Consider the following 24,794-nt stretch of genomic DNA (forward strand, 5'->3'; position numbering starts at 1 on the left):
GCTTATGATGTACGGCAAGAGGCCTTAACAAAATTAATAATAAATTAGATGCAAATGCACACGTGAAGTGAACAATACTTTAAATGCAAACTTATGTGAACTGAAGAATAAACTAGGCACACACTTTCACAAACTGATCACTTAACCATACACACACTTTCACTACCTGAACAATAAACTAGAAACACACTTCCACAATCTGAACAATAAACCAGACACAAACATCTGTACATTGAACTACAAAATAGACAAAAACACATCCGAGTTGAAGACAATGAAGCAGGAAATAAAGAAATATATGCGAGAGTTAATCACAGATTTGAAAATAAGCTGACAGGATTGACGAATAGGTACTGAACATTCTGACTACAATCAGGACAGTAAACCATGATGAAGGGAAAGAATCTGAGATGGCTAAAGTTCAGTCTCAATCTTACAGCAACGAGAAGTTCACAGAGTTGAGTACAATGATTCTTGATGCCACTGTTGACAGACAAAAGTTATTTGATGAAAGTAATTTAGACGGCAAGTTGATTTCTGTTGTACTATAACATTCTTCTGGAGTAGAAATTAAATTTAATGAGATTTATCGTTTGTTCAAGGTCCAAAAATATTGCAATGCTGTGACTGATAGAAGCTTGATATGAGAGGATAATGATTCTTTAATGCAAGGAAGCTGTAATGGTAACTACTACTCCAATGTAATGATCAACAATTTCACTACCAATGAACAATTTAAAGTCTCATTCTCATGGATTCCTAAAGACTAGTGTTATTTGTGCATAACACTTGTCTATCAGATACTACATATGAGGAAAGTACGGCATGGAAAAATTTGACATCTGAGGAGTGCGAAACAACATTCCCTGATTGCCAAGCTTTGGGAGAACAAATTGCATAATTTACTATGTCTTGATTAATACGCCATGAATTGATAACTGGACTCTACAACAGTTTTGGGGAAGAAATTCAGGAGGAACACTTGACAAAGACAGCAACAGAAGGAAAAAAAAGGAAGGAGACTGTACACTCATTTTGGAAGGAAGAAAAAGTATCTGGAAAGAGAAGACCTTCACTTTCAGGTGGTAACAACTTATGATGAATTGCTAAACTACTTTTCATGTAGAAATTCATTGCGTGTACCATAACAATCGGGTTATAATAAATGGTTGAGAACCCTTCCAGTGACAGTTTGGAAAACTATGTCTTTCTGCTGTGCTTGTGTGACCTCCTCTATGCAAGGGAAGCAAAATCATGACTTTGATAATGTTTTGGAAGCTACATTTCATCTCTGATAACATTGGTTTGTTTCACACAACTTTGTATGTGCAAGTGTCTACATGTTTAACAGTGTGAGCAGCACAAATGTGTTTTCTATTTGATACTGCTGTCTGTTTTTTCTGTTTATGCACAAGGTGTCATCATTATATTATCAAACACAAGCTACTTGTTTGTGGGAATAATGGAATATCAGCACACATGACAACTTTGAGCTGGAGTGTGCCTCACTGCATGGCACTGTGAAGCTACCACCCCAAGATGTCACACAATATCAGTTGGTAACCACCAATGCGCATAAAACACACTGTGCCACCCGTGATTCAATGTGATGTGGAGTTACCACACACATGGGTCTGGTGTCTGTATGTTTGTAAATACACGCACGTAAGTTACACACCACCACAGAACGTCAGTTACATGTGACGAATGACGTGCCAGTTAAGTTTTTAATAAAGCAGAGCACCTGCGAGTGAATTGCATATTTAAAACCAAATAGTATGAGGTAAAGTATGTTCACACATGGTTACTATGACATTTTGAGATATGTATGCACAATCACTTATTTTACTTGTGTAAACTGTGTGCACCAACTTCTCTGCCCACTTCTATATTCTTTCTTCATTTCCGATCTTACATTAAATAAATATACGACTAAGTTTGAAGCATAATGCATGTTTCTGTACATTTTATCAGAGAGAAAGTGTGTGTGTGTGTGTGTGTGTGTGTGTGTGTGTGTGTGTGTGTGTGTGTGTGAGAGAGAGAGAGAGAGAGAGAGAGAGAGGGGGGGGGAGAGGGGGAGAGGGGGGAGAGGGGGGAGAGAGGGGGGAGAGGGTAGGAGAGGGGGGGGGAGAGAGGGGGGGGGAGAGAGGGGGGAGAGAGAGGGGGGAGAGAGAGGGGGGGAGAGAGAGGGGGGGAGAGAGAGGGGGGGAGAGAGAGGGGGGGGAGAGAGAGGGGGGGAGAGAGGGGGGAGAGGGAGAGAGAGAGAGAGAGAGAATAATCATGATGTTAACACTGATTATGATATAGTTTAGTTCTTTAAATACATTCAATATTTAAGACTTCACCTTTTGAATGATAGCAGTAAGTTTTGCTAATCAAGCAACTTACTGCACTGCTTGTGTTATGCATCCAGTGATTGACAATATTAATATCATTTTTCAAGCTGTAAAATGTGTGATCTTAAGGGTATAAGAAAGAGAATTTAATCATACACTAAAAACTAATTTTGTTTTCTTGTGTAACCCTGCTTACAATATCTTCTGTATTATGATTAATGTATTTGCATTGAGTATTTACACAGACTGAATGCACATTAAGAACAAAACTGCATTATTATAAGGCCAAAGATGAATTCTTACCTATTAATAATTAATTATTCAGCTGCAGACAGTCATATAAACAAAGCTTGAAGTACCAGCAATTAATAATTATGTAGTTCTCACTGAGAAATCCACACAGTTATCTTCACTTCCAGAAACAGATGACTTGCACTCATGAGGGTTTATTGTAGTAGAATCAATAATCATTCCCCTGCAAATTCTCTGCGGTACTCTTCATCCCACAGTTTTTTTGCATGTCTTATACAAACTGCTCAGGCAGATGTTAAGATGCTGTGCACTACCTTATTTGTAAGCCTTTCAACATCTGTACTTTCGAATGTATTGAACTTGTCCACACTTCCTGCACGTCCACACCAGTGTCACATCGTTATAATGACAGTGGTACACTGGCAGTCTAAGAAAGTGACCATGCTCCTTTGCAATTTCAGCTTTCATAGACTTGTAATTTCAACGTAGTTCCCTTGTACAGTACTGTACATGACAATAATGAAAAATCATGGAGATACAGCAACAATAGTTCCCAAAACTACCATTGAAAGACACTTCTTGTCAAAATGTGTATCTTTAGAATTGTTAGCTGATGACATCTTAAAAACCAGCTTACTCTTCTGATCTGACAAAGCACTGTAAGCTGATTACCTTAGCCAAATGGAGTTTTTAGTCCAGCACACCCACTGCTCATTTCCCAAAACATTCTCCTTGCACAGTTTTGACTGTCTTCAGTTTCTACTAAGTAATAAATTTGAAATGTGCCAGCTTCTTTCTTTCCTTGCATTCTCTTAATTAACTGTCCTCATGGCTATGATACATTCTGTAAGTCATTTTTGTCTTTGTCTATTTTCTTGGAACCCATGTCACTTGGTATCCTCAACAGGGTCAATTTGATTGTCAAGACTTTCAGCTACATTCACATGCAAAACTATTTTTTCTACTGCAGGACATTCACATTTAGCATATATAATGAATACTTTGACTGCCAAAGCATGTTTTGCAAAATCAACTGCATCATCCATTTCTTTTTTGTGGTTGTGCTGCTCACAAAATGACTTGGGAACAGTCGAGCCACAGACTTGAATACACACATTAAATTTGCTGGATATTCACTATACAGTCTTCAAACAACCAGCTTTTGTGTCTACTACTGTTGTTGGCATCAGCACGATTTCTGCCTTGTGCCATATTGGATTTGGTGGAATACTTACTTTAAAATAACGATACACAAGGAACACTCTTCCTGTTGCTAGTTTGTGCAGGATTTCATGTGACTGCTTCCTATCATTCACAATGAACACTACAAGAGCAAAAATTATCACCACACTCAACACTAGGACTGAAATGAACAATAAACAGAATACACTACAATTTGCACAGAACGAAGACAAGCAAGTTACTGACAAGCAACAGGCTGTGAATGTTGTGACACTTAGGCTTGCTACTGTGCTTCCAGTCTTGACCCACCTTTGTTTGTGCTCTGAACTCTAGTACATCAACAAGTACATGATTCATAATTATCCAATACAGAGAAGCAATAGAACCTTAAGCAATATGCTCAAAACATAATAGCAACTGTAAATTCCTGCAATGCACTGTATGAAACCTGATACTGGTTTAATGTAGTGAAGTAACATAATATCCTGAGTTAGGGTGAACTATAAACTAAGTCTATTTTGTTAAACTGAAGATGACCTAAGTAGGCTTTCAAGAAACACACAGAATAGTGTCTGAGATTACACTGTTAATGAAAAAACTGTATCAGGTTACAACCTAGTAAATATACATAAATGAAATATAAATGAGAAATGAGTGAGAACCCAATTTTGCAGTGAAAAATTGAAGGTTCAAAATATAACTTTAAAAAATCAAATTAATAACACAAGGACAAACCTGTACACCACTTTCAACTAATGAACTGAAGGGCAAAGGAGACAGTTCCATTCCAACTCTCTCTCTCTCTTCTCTCTCTCTCTCTCTCTCTCTCTCTCTCCCCAAATCAATCATTTTAGATGTTTCCAAATAGCAGAAATTTATCATTGACAGTCACCATCCAACAACAATGAGGGTCCTACTTCGAAGTCAAAAAAGGTACAACATCAGTTTCACGTGCTTGGTATGGATATTTCGGAAACTTTCACTTACCCGTCCACCTGCTGCAGCCTCAAGAGCATAGCCTTACTCATGTCCTTTATTTTCACTAGCCTTGCAACCATTCCTATAATGGACTTTTTGTTGAAGTTTGGTTCAGGATCTGTATATTCAAAAAACAAATATGGGTACCTGTCGAAAAGAAGGAACAAAAACACATTAACTACAATTTTGGAGAAATGAGAAAAAAAGAAGAGGTGGTGAGCGGAGAAGAGTACAACTAATACACACAGAAGGCCTTCCAGAAAGTGTATTGCACTCTGCATTGCTTACTGAAATGAATGACATATCAACAACTTGCTATGTGAGACCAACTTGGACTCTTAGGACTTAATGTCATCCAGGACTGCAAGTCTAGTGGATTCACAAGCACTTTAAATAAGTTAGACATTATGGTGTCACAGTGGCACTGCATTTACCACTTACAAGCACACAGTTCAGTCACAGTAATGTGATCACCACCTATGTTTGACAACAACATGTAATAAACACTCAAATGGCAGGTGGCACCACTAGAAGTGGAGGGTATATGGAGTAAGTCAGGAAGATGCACAAAACAGTGCAGTTGTCGTTATAAAGTAGAAAGAGATCGATTTATCTGACCTCGAAAAGGGCATGATCACTGGCTTTCAGTGCAAAAGTGAAAGCATTTCCAAAAAGTGCAAGTTTGTAAACTGTTTGCTTGCTGCAGTCAGGGTGGGGTATACGTGGACAAGGAAAAAAAAATTCCAGATTTTTTCCCCGGATTTCCCGGTTAAAAATACACTTTCTCCCAGGTGAAAATATACTTTTTCTGTGTTAAGTGACAGTATACTCTTATTCGGCACTGTAAAACTCATCAATCCTTTGAATGTTAATGGTTTTATATACCGGAGTAAAATTTCCCGGCACTTTAGAAAACACAACTCAGGGGGGGAAAACACGTTTTGAAAGACCTTTGACGTGCAGCAGCGTGTACGCTGTATATTTTCGTATTACGAAGGTATAAATTCAAATTCCAACAAACACTGCATGTAACTTTCCAAAGCATTGAAATCGAGATTGCGATGCACTTTTGTAAGCCAGCCATAGCTCATGTCATGTGATCTCACCAGCTGATGACAGCATAGGACACGCAATGGAGTCAGCCAATAGCAAGATCACTCTTAGGTAGTGCGAACACACAAGTAAGAACAGTTAATGGTTTAAATTAATATACATAGCATTCACCTGTAATATTGGTCTCTAACATTAATAAGCTGGAAGAGAAGCTAAGCCTCCACATATAATGTTGATCTTTTTGCACTTGTTACACTTTAAGTTACACCACACAAATGTGCCAGTAAAATTTTTAGTAACGACGTAAATGTCCGATCTTCTGGGATCTAAATTCTTCGAAATGGTCGTCCTCAAAGAGTTGATTTTTAAATGAGAGTCGAATGCTTTGTGATTTAAGAAATTCATCGTAGATTCTCGCACATAGCTCATCTTACGTAAAAGGAAATCTCCTTTGAATGTAACGCTTTTCAAACCACCATTCGCAATATTTTCCCACGACCTGTTAGAAATAGATTTGTTTCAGCAGTTGCAAGAAAGCGCCAGATAACAAGCGTCACCACGCTTGCGCAGCTACAAAAACACAGGAAGCCCATATGTTCGTATGTGTAAAACGTTAAAAGATCTTACATTATGTCATAAAAGAAACAAGACATCAGAGGATACTTCCAAGAACGTCAGACTTTCGTGAACCATACTAAAACACACAATTTGGCTTAAAATGCACATTCATATGCAAATTTTCTTGGAGTACCAGTACTGTATTATCTTATGTTTGGTTCTTTATTATGGCATAATGCCATACATGCACTTGAAATGCAGCGAACAGTTGAAACTAGCCAATAGTGTGAAATTGAACACTTCGTTTCAAATAAATTGACTGCCTCAACAGAAAAGATTAACAAAAGCCAAATCTCTTTAGCAAACCGGCCAAAATAACTTCATTGTTCTGTGTGGAGATTAATGTTTGACTGTCAGAAAGGTGAAAATAAAATCTAAAACTAACAACTTATTTTAGCCTTCCATAATTAAGCGAACATATTTTAATTAATTTGATAGCTCCCGGCCGCAAAAATCTGTTTTGTTATCATTTAACACGAGAGCAATAAACGAAGAGGAAACAACAAAATCACTAAATGTAAACACAGGTCACATGGTGACTCCCCACCACAACTCAGACTGCTCTGTGCATCAGCCCCAGGTTTACTAATTTCCGAACCGGGGCAATATTAAGTAACGAGAAGCGGGAGAAGGTACTATTCATACGCGACTCAACAGCGCGTGCGCAAGAGGCCGCCCGCAACGGCTCAAACGAATCTAATTTAAACAGGTGTCACGCCACGCTTATTGGAGGCAATTTGTTGTTACAACGCATTGCATAGTCTTCCTAAAGCCTTTGACACACTTTGCTGTTGGCAGACGCTTGTATGAGTACTGTTTTGTTGTTGTATACAGCGCATTTCCTTTGCAACTTAAGTTTTATTTTCTTTCTTTTTTTTCTCCTGTTCATGTTTTGTTGCTGCAGTATTATTCTGCAGTAGCAGGATACAGTAATATCCTTTGTTAGAGTACTGGTTCTTACCAGTCCAAAATCACATAAATTTAACCGAAAACTGAAACAATGAAAAATTCCTGGAATTCTAAACAATTCCCCGGGTTTTTTCCCGGTTCTCTCCCGGATGAAAAATTTCCCAGATCTCCCAGGTTGTATACACCCTGTGCAGTGGTTGAAGTGTACTGTGTAAGACAAAACAGCGTTATCCAAAACCGGCAGCTGTGATCCAGATGAACTAAGGAGGCAACCAATAGTGGTGCCATGATGACCATTCTGTGAGCATTGCTTTGTGTGGGTCTCGGCAGCTGGTGCCTGGTTCATGCACCCATGCTGACTGCTGTTCATGGGCAAAAAATGCTGGAATTTGCATGAAAATCCCACAACTAGATAGAGGGGCGACAGGTGGCTTTTTCAAGATGAATCACGTTTTATGCTCCATCAGCGTGAAATGCCTGGAAGCAAACACCCTGTACCAATTGTAGATGTCTGTTGAAGGAGGTAGATTATAGATTATAGTATGAGGAATGCTTTCATGGCATTTCCTGGGTGATATCGTCACTCTGGAAGGCACACTGGATCAACACAAATACGCGTCTATCCTAAGGGACCGTGTCCACCCCCCACAAGCAGTTTGTTTATTCTCAGCATGATGGCATCTACCAGCAGGACAATGTAACACGTCACACAACTTGAAGTGTATGAGAGTGGTTTGAAGAGCACCATATGAGTTTATCATAATCCCCAGATTCACACTGAATTCAAAATCTGCGAGAAACCTAGTCCAACTGGCCACAGCAGTGGAGCCAGCATCACCTCACATCCCTGTCTGTATGCTCCAGAAGCTCAAGGACAGTCCTCCTGCATGCCTCTCAGTGGTCCACTCTACAAATGGGAATTATTCAGGCTTTTGATAGATGGTCACCATTAATGTGACAGGACAACATATGTTAAAGGAAGGAGCTATATGCCACGAAACAGTTCTTTGCTTGTTATGGGTGTGATGTCAGACCACGTGGTCTATAAGTCATTAAAAAATTTCAAGTTTTATTTCCTGTTGTTGTTGTTGTTGTTGTCATCTTCAGTTCAAGGACTGGTTTGATGCAGCTCTCCATGCTGCTCTATCCTGTAGAAGCCTCTTCATCCACCGCAAACTACATCCTTCTGAATCTGCTTAGTCTATTTATTTCTTGGTCTCATCCTATGGTTTTCACTCTCCACATTTCCCTCCAATACTAAATTGGTGATCCCTTGATGCCTCGGAACATGTCCTATCAATTGATCTCTGCTTCTAGTCACGTTGTGCCACAAATTCCTCTTCTCCCAATTCTATTCAGTACTACTTCATTAGTTACATGATCTATCCATCTAATCTTTAGTATCCTTCTGTAGCACCACTTCTTCAAAAGCTTCTTTTCTCTCACTGTCTAAGCTGTTTATCGTCCATGTTTCATTTTCATACATGGCTACACTCCATACAAATACTTTCAGAAAGAACTTCCTGACACTTCTGCTTCCCTTTCATGCCCCTCAACTCTTACAACTGCCATCTGGTTTCTAAAGAAATTATAAATAGATCCCTGTATTTTATCCCTACCACCTTCAGAATTTGAAGGAGTATTCTAGTCAACATTGTCAGAAGTTTTTTTAAGTCTACAAATGCTATAAACATAGGATTGTCTTTCCTTAATCTCTCTTCTAAGATAAGTTGTAGGGTCAGTATTGCCTTGCACGTTCCTACTTTTCTATGGAATCCAAACTGATCTTCCCCAAAGTCTGCTTCTACCAGTTTTTTCATTCTTCTGCAAAGGATTCATGTTAGTAATTTGCAACCGTGACTTAGTAAACTGATGGTTGGTAATTCTCACACCTATCAGCACATGCTTTCTTTGGAATTGATGTTATTAAATTCTTCTTTAAGTCTGAGGGTATTTTACCTGCCTCATACATCATGGAAGATGGAAGATGTTTTGTCACGGCTGGCTCTCCCAAGGCTCTCAGTAGTTTCAATGGAATGTTGTCTACTCCTGGAGCCTTGTTTCAACTTGGGACTTTCCGCACTTTGTCAAATTCTTCATGCAATATCATATCTCCCATCTCATCTTCATCATGTCCTCTTCCATTTTCACAATATTGCCCTCAAGTACATCTCTTGTACAAACCCACTATATATTCCTTCCAATTTCTGCTTTCCCTTCTTTGCTTAGGACTGATTTTTCATCTGCACTCCTAATATTCTTATAGATGGTTCTGTTTTCTCCAAATGTCTTTAATTTTCCTGTAGGCAGCATCTATCTTATCCCTAGTTCTACATCCTTACATTTGTCCTCTAGCCATTGCTGTTTAACCATTTTGCACTTTCTGTTGAAGTCATTTTTAATACGTTTGCATTCCCTTTTGCCTGCTTCATTTATTGCATTTTTATATATTCTCTTATCATCAATTACATTCTGTATCTCTAGTGTTACCCAAGGATTTCTACTACCCCCATCTTTTTAGATAGTCTATAAACGGGTTGGCATAGGAGGGCGCCATGCAAGTGCCCATGGCTGTGTCACAGAGTTGTTTGACCACCACCTCCTTCAAAGGAGAAGTAGTAGAGTATCAGTTTTTCCCTGTCAAAAGTACACAAATTTAACTGAAAACTAAAATAATAAAAAATTCTCAGATGAAAAAACTGCCAAGTTTTTTCCTGGAGTGTAACACCCCATTCTAGAAAAAAAAATTTGGGTTGTGTTGTCTTTCTAATCACTCTACAAATCTGGTCATTTTGACAAAAGAATCCAAACAGTAGAATTTCTCACCAACTGGACATTTCAACTTAGACTGTGGGAGTTCTGTTTCTGGCATACAGCCTTTCAGGTTCAAAGTTAACAACAAGTTACACTTATAGCACCTCTGAATTCTCAGCCTATTTACATCTTTCTGATGGTGGTATTTTCCCAGCTGTACTGGTGCACCAATATCAAGTTCTTGATGTCAATAGGTTAGCTGTTCAACAATGTTTACTTTGAACTGTGTAACAGAGATAATATTTTATTTAAAAGTTTTATCGCAGATATGTAATGTATTTACTATGCTTGAGCCAATGAACATTTCGGCGGCTACTTTTCAAAACCATTTTCCTTCCTGGTTTGGGGAAGCAGTGTAGCTCCTCTTCTGCTCTGCTATACCAACAAATAGTTGGCCTTTGTCATATGTTATTCCATACGGAGGGGAAGGCATGTGTACTAAGAGAGAATAAATTGTGTAGCTACATACTCACCTCATGTGGCCTACGCAACTGGAAGATAATGTCAACACCTCAGTGAGACAAATGTGTCATATCTTTAACAATGAGAACTCCGTGTAGGAATATCAACAATGCAGGAAAAGATAGGCTGCTATTAACTGTAAAGAAGACATTTTAAGTTGCAGACAAGCACAATTAAAAGACACTAATATAAAGCTTTTAGCCACAGCCTTCTTCAGCAAAAGAGAAACACACACCATTCACAACACAAGCAAGCACACCTCATTCAAACATCACTGCCAACTATAGCATCTCGGGCCAGAAGCCAACTATCGCATGGTATTCAAGTAGCAACCTGGAGGGAGCAGGGAAGGAGACGGGATAGTTGTGAACAGGTGGAGAGAAAGAGAGACAAATGCTGTCTCGCGCAGTGTGCAGGGACTAGAATGTAAACAAGTGCAGCATCAGGAGGTTGTGGGGCAGGAGGGTAGGGGAAAAAGGAACAAATAAGGAGAGGAACAGGGAAAGATGGGTGGGCGTGTTTTCAAAGAGCAGCAAACATAGAGGGTGGGAGACGAGACTGGGGGGAGATGTTAGGATGGGGGAGGGGGGGGGTTGGAAATTATTGGGGTGGAGGGTGTGGGGACAGTATGTTAATGTAGGTTGAGGTCAGGATACATATGGTGCAAGATGTGTTGTAAGGATGACTCCCGTTTATGCAGTTCAGAAAAGCTGATGATGCAGTTGAGGATCCAGATGGCTTGGGTAGTGAAGCAACCAATGAAATGAAGCGTGTTATGTTCAGCTGCATGTTGTGCCACAGGGTGGTCTAATTTGTTCTTAGCCACAGTTTGGTGGTGGCTATTCATTCTGGTGGACAGCTGGTTGGTGGTCATATCAATATAAAAAACTGTGCAATGATTGCAACAGAGCTGGTAAATGACATGGCTGCTTTCCTCGGGTGGCTCGGGTAGGATAAACCTGTGACACGACTGGGATAGCACATGCTGGGTCTTCCACAGGGATAAGGTAGGGTGTCTTGTCCCTGAGTCCAGATCATGAAGATATCATCAGTGAACCTGAACCCGACTAGGGTTTGGTGTTTTGAGAGGCTTGGAAGGTCTCCTCTAGATGGCCCATAAACAGGTTGGCAAAGGAGGATGCCATGCAGGTGTCTATGGCTGTTGAAATATGCTCACTATGTTTATTTACTTAAATTTGGCATATTTCGTGACAGTACCTTTTCTGTGAAATGGTTACAAGATGATATTTGTCTTGGCTTCAGTTGTCTAGTGGAAGTATGATTCCACAATGCAGAAATGACCTGGTTCAATGCATTTGCCTCATTTTTGGTGCTTCAAATACCATTTATTCGAATGTGGTTTCTTCTTAAAGTTTATATAAAAAATAGTAACATAATTCATTTTTTTCTGTTCACTAGCAAATTATTTATGACGGTGACCTGCACATTGTTCTACCGTCAACACACACCAAGAGTTAACTGCCGACTGACTACAGTCAAAGACGACTCCAGCGTCAAAGACATTTTACACAACACACAAGCTTCCACTTGTAACCACTCTCTTTGATATTCTTCGTCACATCTACTAATAGTAATCAATATGCTGTCACTCTCAAAAATATAAGTAAATTAACATAAGATAAGGCAAATTACAATAAAAAAAATTCTGACAAAAATATAAGAAAACATTTACAATTTGGTATCGACAAATCCGGTAGAAAATAACATCTCCCAGATCCATTACACTGTGCTGAGGGTTTGTTTGTATACCATCCCTTCAAAGGAGAAGAAGTTGTGGGTTAGGATGAATTTAGTAAGGCGTATGAGGAATGAGGCGTTAAGCCTTCAGCTCTTTCCAGAATCTCTCCCCTGAATACATTTCCCTCCTCCCCTGTAACAACCCAGACACCCATCTTCTACATGCTCTCCAAACTCTACAAACACAAAAATCTTGGATTCCCCATTGTGGCTGGTTATTGTGTTTTCACTGATAGTATTTTGGCCCTTAATGACCAATACCTCCAACCAACTGCTCATACTCTACCCTCCTACATCAAAGACACCAACCACTTCCTTCACCAACTCTCCAGCATCCCCATCCTTTTACTTCCTGGATTGCTACTCATTACTGCTGATGCCACCTCCCTATACACCAACATGCCTCATACCCACAGTCTTCTGCTATTTAACACCGCCTATTCCAACCCTCTTCAGACTCCAAACACACTACCTCATTCCTCAAACACCTTACTAAATTCATCCTAGCCCACTACTTCTCCTTTGAAGGAGGAGGTATACAAACAACTTTGTGACACAGCCATGGGCACTTGAATAGCAACCTCCTAAGCCACCCTGTTTATAGACTATCTGGAGGAGACCTTCCAAGAACCCCAAAATGCCAAACTCCTAGTCTGGTTCAGGTTCACTGATGGTATCTTCATGATCTGGACTCCGGGACAAGACACCTTGTCTTCATTCCTTAACAACCTCAACATCTTCTCTCCCATCCATTTCACATGGTCCTCCTCAACCTAGCACTCTACTTTTGTAGATGCTGACCTCCTCCTCCTCCTCTGATGGTTTCATCCACACCTCTGTCCACATTAAATCCACCAACCACCAACAGTACCTGCATTTCGACAGCTGTCATCCCCTCCACACCAAAAAATCTATTCCATACAGCCTGGCTGCTCAGGAATTGCCTATCTGCAGTGACAAGAACTCCCTTCTCAGTATGCTCAGGGTCTCACCAATGTCTTCACAGACAGCCACTATCCCTCAGACCTAGTCCGTAAACATCTCCTGTGTCATCCCCCCCCTCCCCCCCCCCACACACACATCCAATCCTCCCACCACCCTCAAGGACCAACCACAAAGGCACGTCCCTTTCGTCACTCAGTACCACCCTTGAGTGGAACAACTCAACCATATCCTTTGGCAGGGCTTTGATTAACTATCATCATGCCCTGAAATGGGGGGACATCCTACCCGAAATACTTCCCACGTCACCCACCCTACCCCCACAACATCCTAGTCCATCCCTATGCCACTCCCAATCCCAACACCTTGCCGCAAGGATCATATCCCTGTGGAAAAACTTGGATGCATGACATGCAAATACACCGATCCAGCACTTCCCATTCTAGTTCTGTCACAAGTATATCCTACCCCATCAGGGGCTGGGCCACATGTGAAAGCACCCATGTCATTTACCAGCTGTGCTACAATCACTGCACAGCTTTTTGTATTGATGTGACTACCAACCAGCAGTCCACCAGAATGAAGGGCCACCAGCAAACTGTGGCCAAGGACAAACAGACCATCCTGTGGCATAACATGCAGCCAGACATAACATGCTTGACTTCAATGCCTGCTTCACTACCCGAGCGAGGCAGATTGCTGCCTGCATCTCATGCCATAGTTGTATTTCGACCCGAGATGCTAAAGTTGGTCAGGTGTGCATGAATGGTGTGTGTGTTTCTCTTTTGCTGAAGAAGTCTGTGGTCAAAAGCTTTTTGTTAGTCTTAATTGTGCCTGTTTGCAACTTAATGTGCCTTCTTTACAGTAAGTACCAATCTATCTTTTCCTACATTGTTGATACATTTTAACAGTTACTTAATTCATATTCTTCGTAGAAAAATCTAAAACATGAATTTCAATCAGAGATGCAGTACTTTGCTCGCGTTAAAAGGAACACAAAAGGACACCAAATGGCAATTCTTTACAGTCCATATGCAGCACTTTAGTTTTTAAAGCTGTGTACATGGACTTTATTCAAACCCAGCCCCAATTTTACCTGCCATTCATATTGCCCTGAAAATATAAAAGTGCTGCATGTAAATGGAAAGATACAAATATGAGCCCTGGCAGGGTACAGTTTGAAACTGCCCAGGAAGGTCTGTTTTTTTTTTTTTTTTATTTTTTTTTTAAACAACTCCATTACAAAATTTGTAATATTGCACATATATACGGTGTGTGGAGTGTTTATGTAATGTTTGTGTTGTACGATGATGATGATGATGATGATGATAGAAGGGAGAGGGTGAAATCCAATAGTGGCACACAGCCTACTACCGTATTTACTCGAATCTAAGCCGCACTTTTTTTCTGGTTTTTGTAATCCAAAAAACCGCCTGCGGCTTAGAATCGAGTGCAAAGTAAGCGGAAGTTCTGAAAAATGTTGGTAGGTGCCGCCACAACTACTGTCATCGAATATATGTAGCGCTACGCAGGCATGCTTCACAGGCACAAAGGCACATACTGGCACCAAAACCTCTGCGTCAGCAAATAAAAAAAAAAAGGTGGAAGACGAGCTTTTTTTTTCTCCGCCCCGAGTTTCGACCACTGCATTTTCATACATTATCCGACGAAGTAAATACAAATTCCGTATTGTTCCTCTTCGAACGTAGCAGCATTTCAATGTTCTATGAAAATCCGACTGGCAAGACTGTTTGGGATATTTGTCAATATGGCCAACTCTGCTTTCTGAATTTTTTCCTAACTGTGAGAAGAAATGGTTGCTAATAGGAACTTTTATGAATTGTGAATCACATGCAGTATTCTCTTCACCATAAGAATAATACGAATATAAACATTTTGCCATGTATTCTTTCATGTTTGCTGCTATCTCATTTAAATCCTGTCCGCCTAATAAACTACAAAACTAGAGTGAGACAACAGCAGACGCGGAAGAATATACATACCATGTCATGTTTATATTCGTATTATTCTTATGCCTAATAGTGATACAGTCAGAAATGAAGCACGGCAATTGATTAGATTTTTAAATCTAAGATGACTCTAATTTCTGTGCATAATGTAATGTACTAAAGAGGCGTCTGCAAAGATTTTCAAACGGAAAATTTTTTCGCTAAATTCTCGTTCAGAACATCTTCTATCATACGCAGTCTATTATTTGGTTCTTGTTGATCATTATCAAAGAAAGCAGCAGTGTAAGTAGCAACGAATAGCAGTCTCTTGCCATTGTCTCGCTAATGAGACGATTTCTCTCTTTGTTTTTTTTTTTTAATTGTAAGCGGCGGTAGCGTGCACAAAAGCAAGCCATGCCGCAAGTGGCGACAGGCCGTAAACCCTCATTTTCAGAATGCGACAAACAATGCATGACACAGTACAGTAATGCATTTTCAGCTTTGAGTGACGGAAACACCTATAACAAAGAGAACAGCACCTGTCAGATCAAAGAAAAATAAGCAATCAATTCAAACCAGACGAAGCATGTGAAAAAGGAAGGGCATCTGTATAAATACGGACGGAGCGCCTGACGCATAACAACGGCTACCTGGTAAAGCCTAACTGCTAAGCTTACAACTCGAACCAAACTACTACAGCCGTATCGTCGTTCATTCAACCTAATTGTGTCTCATATTACAATGGACCAACTTTGTTTCGATTTGGAAGTGCGGCCTAAAACTTTTCTTTCCCCTTTAATTTCGAGTCTCAGATTTCAGGTGCGGCTTAGATTCAGGAAATTTTTTTTTCCTCGATTTCAAGTCTCATTTTTCAGGTGCGGCTTAGATTAGAGTGCGGCTTAAATTCGAGTAAATACGGTACTCACAAATAGCATCAAGGGGCGCTGCCAAGCTTAATGTCCCCATCCAACACACGGATCACCATCAACAGTGTCACATGCTTTCACTTCGTGACACACTGTGGAGAGGTTTCATACTTTCACTTCATGACACACTGTGGAGGGGTTTCGTATTTAAATCAGGACATTGGTGCAAAACCTGGTGATCAGGAACTTAGCGCCACCACATCTCCTTCCCTTGCCGGCCAAATGCTGGCAATTAAACTTTTTTCCACCACCAGGATTTGAACCAGCTTACACCCCCTCCAGATCGAGCACCACCGCTATGTACAAGCGATGACCATCTATGATTCTAAAAAACGGTTCAAATGGCTCTGAGCACTATGGGACTTAACATCTGAGGTCATCAGACCCCTAGAACTTAGAACTCCTTAAACCTAACTAACCTAAGGACATCACACACATCCATGCCCGAGACACGATTCGAACCTGTGATCGTAGCTGTCACGCGGTTCCAGACTGAAGCGCCCAGAACTGTTCGGCCACTCCGGCCGGCCTATGATTCTAACTTATACATGAATCTCTTTGTGCTTGATACATGTAAAGCGATATCCTCTCGTTACATGGGGATGAAGCAGGAGTTTAACTAGGGTTAACTAACATGAGCTACAATGGAGCATTTCCGAATCGTCTAAGGGTCTTTTTGGAGTTAATTCGTGGTTTCTGCACAGAGAGCACTGCCATAAAAATCAGCTTTCTGGATTTTCATAAATTTTGCGGGTTTCTGGCAAAGGCTGTTTTGGCTTGTCCAGACAGAAAAAGGGGTGCACAAGAGCTTGAGTCACTATGAGCTACACAACTCAAAAAATGCAAAAATATACAAGCCCCACCCAAAACCTGGTCTGGACAGCTGATACGATAGGTATGGTCACTGGCCCCCAGTGGATGCCTTTTGCTACCATGAACATACCAAGATGAGCACTGCAACAGCAGATCTACAAGTGCATAAAAAACAACCAGTACCTCTGTTTTGCAAAGAGAAAGAACTGCTCAAGCTCTTTCACAAAAAGTGAAGCAGTCTGCAACTTATATTTGCATTAAAAATCTTACAAATTTATGGAAATAACTTTTTCTCATAAAATGTAAGTTTTAAAATGTGTAATATTCTGCTAGCATTCTAACACATAAAAGTAAAATAAGAAAAAACTTTCATTCGTTACTGTTCTTCACAGTATGTATTATGTTGCAGTGAGTCAGAACTCATCACCTAAAATGAAACCTGACCTACACAATCATACTAGTGCTTTCCCCATAAATATTTTAGTGTAAAACCTTTTTTGCTATTTTTTCATTGCTTAATACACACAACTATTTAGAGAATTAAACTTCTCTTTTCTGTGAAGTTTCTGATTTATTATTTTTTATGAATTGAAAGCCTTCTAACTTTGCCCTTCAGTGTGGCACAGTGGCAGAACAGGGAGCTTCAGTCAGATTTTCAGAAATGTTGTAAAACTGTCTGCAAATACTTGGCAGTTTACCTCAATTCCACTCTGTTTTCTTCCCAAGAATATTGTTTCAATTTTGTGGTTCTTGGCTTCAGATTACAGGTCCTTACATGTTTTTAAAAGAAGTAAAGACACTAACCCATCTCTTGTATTTCACTTTTTTTTAAATTTTATTTCAAAAAGCCGAGAGTGTTATTCCATAAACTTCACTTTAGATATCGTACATGTTAGATTTTCATGAATTATGTTTCTTAACTTGCTTTAACACTAAACTCCGTAATGATTTCATCTATTGTTTCTACATATACAAATCAAAGATTTTCTTGAAATCAATAATTTATACTATTATTGGCTTACCAATTATCACTATGGTGAATTATTGATTTTAAGTTAAATATGTTCCGTGGTGGAACTTTCCTTTTGAAAAACCACACAGATATTCTCCCATTTGACTGTCCAAAGTTTCTTCAACTCAGTCTAGGAAAATTTTTGATATAATTTTGTTTGCTACCAGTAGAAGTTACACTCCATGGTAGTTGACATTCTGTTTGTCTCCCTGTTATGAAGTGACTGGATTAATGGTATTACCTACTCTTCTCAAATATTTTCTGTTTTCTAAAAGTTTTCAAAAAGCTATTTTTGGTTCTAATCACTTCCAATAACACTGCTGTATATGAGTCTTCAGCACTTACTTTGCACTTTTGAGTGTTTTGATAACTTAATGGATTTCCATGTTTGTTGATGGAAAATTATGTCAAAATTTTCTGGTATTCCACAAAATTCTAATTTAATTATGGATAGGTATGGCAGAATGTTGGAAAAATCTACTGTTGAAATTATGCAGCACAATAATCCTGATTGCAAAAACAACTAACTCCATCTTCATATTTTTTTTTCCCCTCTGACGTATGGTATTAACCATCATTTGAACATCAAATATTTAACCGTTTTACTTATATTTTGTGAAAAAAATTTAGGAATTCACTTTTAGAGGAAATAGCAACAGAATGCAACATTCAAATCCCACTTGACATTTTCACTAACTCATATCTGCTTCTAAGCAACAATATGTCATCCCTTTAATGGAAATACTTACCCGGACTGTCCTTAATAACAGGCAGTCATAATTACATACATGTATTTCATCAACTATGTGACAGTAATGAAGAAATGGAACTCACCGAGATTCAAGCCTTTCCACTTTTGCTCTCATTTGCCGTAGAAGCCCTTCTAGCTGCCTTTTCTCTGTTATCAATCGCTCCAAATAACCATCTTCATAATCAAGTTTCTTCATTTCTTCCTAGAAATGAAAATAAATGAAAAGTTAAAGCCTATTACCAACATTATTTTCATAACAAATTTGGAATCTAGGTCAGCTGAAGATTTTACAATGTTTCCAGATTTTGTAGTAAGTGCTTAAACTTTTTCATGAACATTAACAAAGCCAACAATTAAAGTAGCTCAATTTCAATTAAGTTTTACCTGACATGCTACACATTCATCATTTAAAGATAAAGAAATTGTTATAACAAACTGCTTGTCATTTTTGTCTTCTTAACTAACATTTCTAATTTCATCCTTGGACTGTAACCCCATTCCATTATCTACTACTTCTGTATATTTTTCCTTCCTACAAATTCCACTTTATGAATTACCTGGCACTGAAATTTTTTAAATTACCTGACACTGAAATGAACGCACATTTAAAACAACCTTGTTCCATCATTCTTCATGAATTCATTTTCTTTGAATTCTTTTTACTAATTTTGCCACTGCTCTGATCGGATGTCTCTAACAGAGAATTTACGGTAGTTTCTCCACAATATTTTCTCAAAGTGAAAATTTCTACAAATTATATACCCAACGAGTTAGCACAATGCTTCCAGGGTTGAATCTGCCGGCACAGTAACAACAATGGCTGGTATGGTGACCAGTGATTTCCCTATCATATCGGACTGTGAATACTGGAATAGAACCTATATTTCACCTCACTTATATGATTCGCTATGATTTAGGAAATGTTCTCAAGCTTTCACACGAGATAACACAAGTCACAAACAGAGGGATACAGAAGTTATGTCCCAGGAGGAGGAGCCAGGGAGGTAGGTGGGGGGAGGGGGCGGCAGCTTGAAGACAAGATGTAATGCCACGAAAAAGATGATCTATTAAAAAATATGATCGTGGCAAGGCTTAAGCCAATCAACCAGAGCATGGGATGATTGGCATACTTGCACAATGTAACAATGTAATTATAAGCAATATGATCACTTCTTTAAAAAAAAAAAATAAAATAAAATGTAATAATAAAGCACTGCACTGTTACTTTAGCTCCACATACTTTACATCCATCAACACACCTCAACAGCTTTAATTTCCTTCTCCACTTTTGTAAACTCTTGTTTACGTGTGTTGTAATCCCTTTCCGTGGTCTTGAGTTCACTTTCCTTTGGTGGCAAGATTTTCTTGAAATGCTGAATCTGTCTTGTGGAGTTCTGAACATCTGTCCGAGCTTGTGCCAACTCCTGCTTGACCTCTGTAAAAAGTAATATTTTAGATAAATTAGAACCATTTGTGTGAGGTATAAGCATGCTCATAGTGGCCAAAATTTTTGGTGATGGACACCGTGGTCTTTAGCAGCAAAACTAAAATGACAAAAGACAAGTGCAGCTAAAAACAATGAAACATTTAAAATTTGAAGACAAGAGAAGAGTACGAAGGGATAAGAATAAAAGCATAAGAAGAAAGCAAATGCAGAAATAGCTAAGTCAGTACAGCAGACATCTGACTACCTGATCACTAAACTGAAAGAGGAAGAGCCTGCCCTGCACACCACACTGATATCCATAATAAAAGTTTTGACTCTAATCCATACAATACAGAACATTTTAAAACACATACATTAATCCTTGTAGTCTGCTAAAATAGGGTAGTTCCCACTTAATTATACTGTTGCTCTTTTGTAGGAATCCAAAACAGTCCCTCTAACTATGACATACACTGGGGCGACAAAATTCATGGGATATCTCCTAATATCATCTTATACCTTCTTTTGCCTAGTGGAGAGCAGGGGCTCAATGTAGTGTGGATACAACAAGTCGTTAGAAGTGTCCCACAGAAACATTTAGCCACACTGCCTCCATAGCTGTACATAATTGTGGAAGTGTTGCCACTGCAGAATTTTGTTCACGAACTGACCGCTCGATTACATCCAATAAATGTTCAATAGAATTTGTGTCGGGCAATGTGGTTGTTGAAATCAATGACTCAAACTGGGAAGGTTATTCAAACCAACAGCAATCAACTGTGGCCCGATGACATGGTGCATTGTAATCCATAAAAATTAAATTGTAATTTGGAAACACAAATGGGTGCACATGGTCTCCAAGTAGCCGAACATAACAATTTGCACTCGGTGATTGGTTTAGTTTGACCAGAGGATCCTTTCCATTATATGTACACACAGCCCACACCATTATGGAGTCACCATCAGCTTTGCAAAGTGCCTTGTTGACAGCTTGGGTGCATTGTTCCATGGGGTCTGTGACACTGTCAAACCCTACCATCATCTCTTATCAACTGAAATCGGGATTCATTTGACCAGGCCATGATTTTCCAGTTGTCTAGCGTCTAACCGATTTGATCACAAGCCCAAGAGAGGTTCTGCAGGTGACGACGTGCTGTTATCAAAGGCACTCGCGTTGGTCATCTGCTGCCATAGCCTAATAGCACCAAATTCTGCACCACTGTCCTAACAGATACATTCGCCAAGCATCCCACATTGATTTCTGTGGTTATTTCACACAGTGTTACTTGTTTGTTAGCACTGAAAATTCAACTCAAACACGGCTTCTCTCGGTCATTAAGTTTACCTCAATTGCATTCAGTTTTCTTCCAAGACTGTTGGTGCAATGTCCTTACATTTTACTTTATTTATTTATTTATTTTTTTTTTTTTAAAAAAAGTGAAGACACTAAGCCATCCTCTTTTGTTGTCCTTTGAAACCTCTTTTCGCAGACCAAACCCAAGGACTTGCGGAAGCTATGCCTCATAGTACATCACTGTTACTGGTTTTTCCAAGCTTCAGGAATTTGGTAAGTATCAGACCTTGGACATCAAAAAAGATAGTGATCATCATCTTGCCTGAATAGCGCACAGCTTTTCATTTGAACATTCCTCATACATTCAGCAGAACTTTGTACAAAATTCAAAGGGCCTAATTATTTAATCATGTTCCAACGGTGGATGCAACAATGGGAATGTGGGAAATTAGTGGCATCTGGGGTTTTATTAAGTACCATCAAGGTGTTTACACATCCATTCCACCGACCTTCTCACTGCTGCTGGTGATGAGTTACCCATATCTCGGCAAATAAAACAACTTCCATGTCTCTTCGTGTGCTATTATTTTGAGAAAACGACATTTCAATACCTTGAACTGTTTATGAAATATGATAGCGGTTATGACTGCACAGTTCCCAGTGTGCAGGGATGGAATGAGGTGTGTTATGCGTGGCCATGTGCTGGGTATGAAAACCAATATCGCAAGAATGAAACAAGATGATGTTCTCCTATCGATTTTAAATAAAGTTTTGACATGTAATCTACATTTCATATTCCAGCAATGTGTGACCTAATATCCACCATCAACAAAGGCAGACAACACATATTCACCTCTGTAAACTCTTTAAAAATACATGTAATGCTTTAGTTAATTTGATGCAATACAGTATCTATGACAAATAACAAGAAGAAATATGGCTCTTTATCAAGTGAAGATATCCGATTTTAAGATGTGCAAAAATTGAATTTTTTCACCACATCTTAAAATCAGAGGACAAGTATTTCATAGTGGCCAGAATGCCATCTCTTAGCACATGTAGCAGCCTTAGGTTGAGCAGTACAGTGACAACAAAGTTGCACTCAGCACAGAATGCAGAGAGCATGTCTGTAGCAGTCAAAGGTTAAACATCACAACATGAACAGTTCACAAAGGTCTACATTTTACTGTCAAATATTTACATTTAATATTTCTCCCCCTACCATCCTCTTGCCTTTTAATTGTTAAATTGAACTGCCTTTTAGTAGCTGGAAAGAAGTAAAAGCGGAAACATTTTTAAAAAATCATCAATAAATATGGAGAAGTGAGTGGGGTTATTTACTATGAACATTATGTTATTAATAACTACTGAAAAATATTACATTTTAAACACCACTCTAACAGACAAGTATCTTATTTTAAATGTCTGACCGGACACCACTGACTCGATATCTCAGACAGACAGGGGATGTGATGGTTGCACAACTGGGAACAGTTACTCATTTTTCAACATAGAAAACATTTGACGATGTAGCACACTTACGAATAAGCTGCTCCTGCAGTGTCGTCGCAACACCATTTTCATCAGCAACCATACCAGCACTGGCTGCCTGAAATCTTCGTTGTGCGTCCTCCAAAGCCTTATTGTCTTTTTCACATTCCTCACGCATTTTTTCAAGTGCTTGTCCTTTTGTTACAATTTCTTTCTCTTTGCGAGCCAATGTAGCTTCCTCCTAATGAGAAAGAAACATTTTGAGATATTACAACCATATTATGTACAAAATAACTCAATACAGTCAACAGTACAAATCAAAAAAGTTGATATTATGGTCAAAAAATCAGTGTTACCAATTAGACAAAAATTATTTTACTCTATGTGAAATGCTATGACATCTGAGAAAAAATATTTTAATTTTCATTGTCTCCACAGCTTTAAGCAGAAGTGTGTCAACATTTCGAAGAAATATCCCTTGTCACTTTTTCTACATCTGTTTAATTACAATTTACAACTACATAAATATTCTGCAGGCCACTGTACCAGGCATGCAGAGGGTATGTCATACCAGTATTTCAATTTCCTTTCCTATTCCATTCACTTATTGAGCAAGGGAAAAATAATTGTCTAAATGCCGCTGAACAAACCCTCTTATGAAACTTCCTGGCAGATTAAAACTGTGTGCCCGACCAAGACTCGAACTCGCGAAAGGCAATGGTCCCGAGTTCGAGTCTCGGTCGGGCACACAGTTTTAATCTACCAGGAAGTTTCATATCAGTGCACACTCCACTGCAGAGTGAAAATCTCATTCTGGAAACCCTCTTATCTTTCCCATGATCCCCTGTTGGTGGCAGCACAATGGTCACACAGCCCTCTTCGCGTAAAAGTTCTGGAATTTATCCAACATGATTTCATCAGAACTAAATTGTCTCTCTTTCAAGGATTCCAATGTAAGTTCTCTGAGCATTTCTGTTAGTATTTCATTGGCGCCACATCAACCTTAAAAAAAAAAGGTAAGTCTTCCATTCATCTTCCCTAATACTGATTTTTATGTGACCATCCGATTTAATATTGCTTCTTAGTATGACCCCTAAATCCTTATATGAAAGTGTTCACCTTTCATCTTGGAACCAGATAATGCACTATTTTCACTTTGTTTTGTTTTGGGCATTATCTCACTTTCATCCACACTTAAAGAATGCTGCCATTCAATACACCAAGTAAAAATTTTGTGTGAAGCTTTCCACAAATCGTTTCAATTGTTCAATGATTTTACTTTCATTTACAAAACTAGATTGATTGAAAATATTAGAGCTCTTTTCATGCTTCCATAGTACACACCTGATACTACTTTTGCTTCTGTGGAATATTTGCCATCTAGTGTAACACTGAGTTCTATTAGTTAAACAGACTGATGGCAAAGAATTGTAACACCAAAAAATAATTAATGCAGAGTAACGAAATTTCGGGAATAGATTTGTCTAGGCAAAACATTTAATTTATTCACATTGCAAGATTATGGATTTATGCAAGTGCAAGGCAAGTCATTGAAAATGTAAAACACTGGTACATTAATAATAACTGACAGAATATTGAGTGGAAGCATGCAAACATGTACGCATTGTGTTGTATGGGTGCTGAATGTTGATTTGTGGGATGGAGTTCCAATGCCTGTTGCATTTGGTCAGCCAATACAGGAAAGGTTAATGCTGTTTGTGGGTAACACTGGCAATGTCCCATACCTGTTCGACTGCAGAGAGATCTGGTGATCAAGCAAGCCAAGGCAACATTGTGACACACTGTAGAGTATGTTGGGTTATAACAG

At 39.0% G+C, this 24,794-nt stretch overlaps 1 protein-coding gene across 1 annotated transcript in view; it reads right to left on the reverse strand.

Annotated features, from left to right (window-relative positions):
- Positions 1 to 24,794, reverse strand: part of LOC124797901 (structural maintenance of chromosomes protein 2) — a 179,231-nt gene that overhangs the window by 59,205 nt on the left and 95,232 nt on the right. The window contains 5 exon segments of the mRNA XM_047261019.1: positions 4,758 to 4,786; positions 4,789 to 4,895; positions 18,839 to 18,957; positions 20,015 to 20,190; positions 23,018 to 23,207. Of these exon segments, the coding sequence (XP_047116975.1) occupies positions 4,758 to 4,786; positions 4,789 to 4,895; positions 18,839 to 18,957; positions 20,015 to 20,190; positions 23,018 to 23,207 (621 nt within the window).

The sequence above is a fragment of the Schistocerca piceifrons genome, chromosome 5 (assembly GCF_021461385.2).
Source record: "Schistocerca piceifrons isolate TAMUIC-IGC-003096 chromosome 5, iqSchPice1.1, whole genome shotgun sequence".
NCBI classification, from domain to species: Eukaryota; Metazoa; Arthropoda; class Insecta; order Orthoptera; family Acrididae; genus Schistocerca; species Schistocerca piceifrons.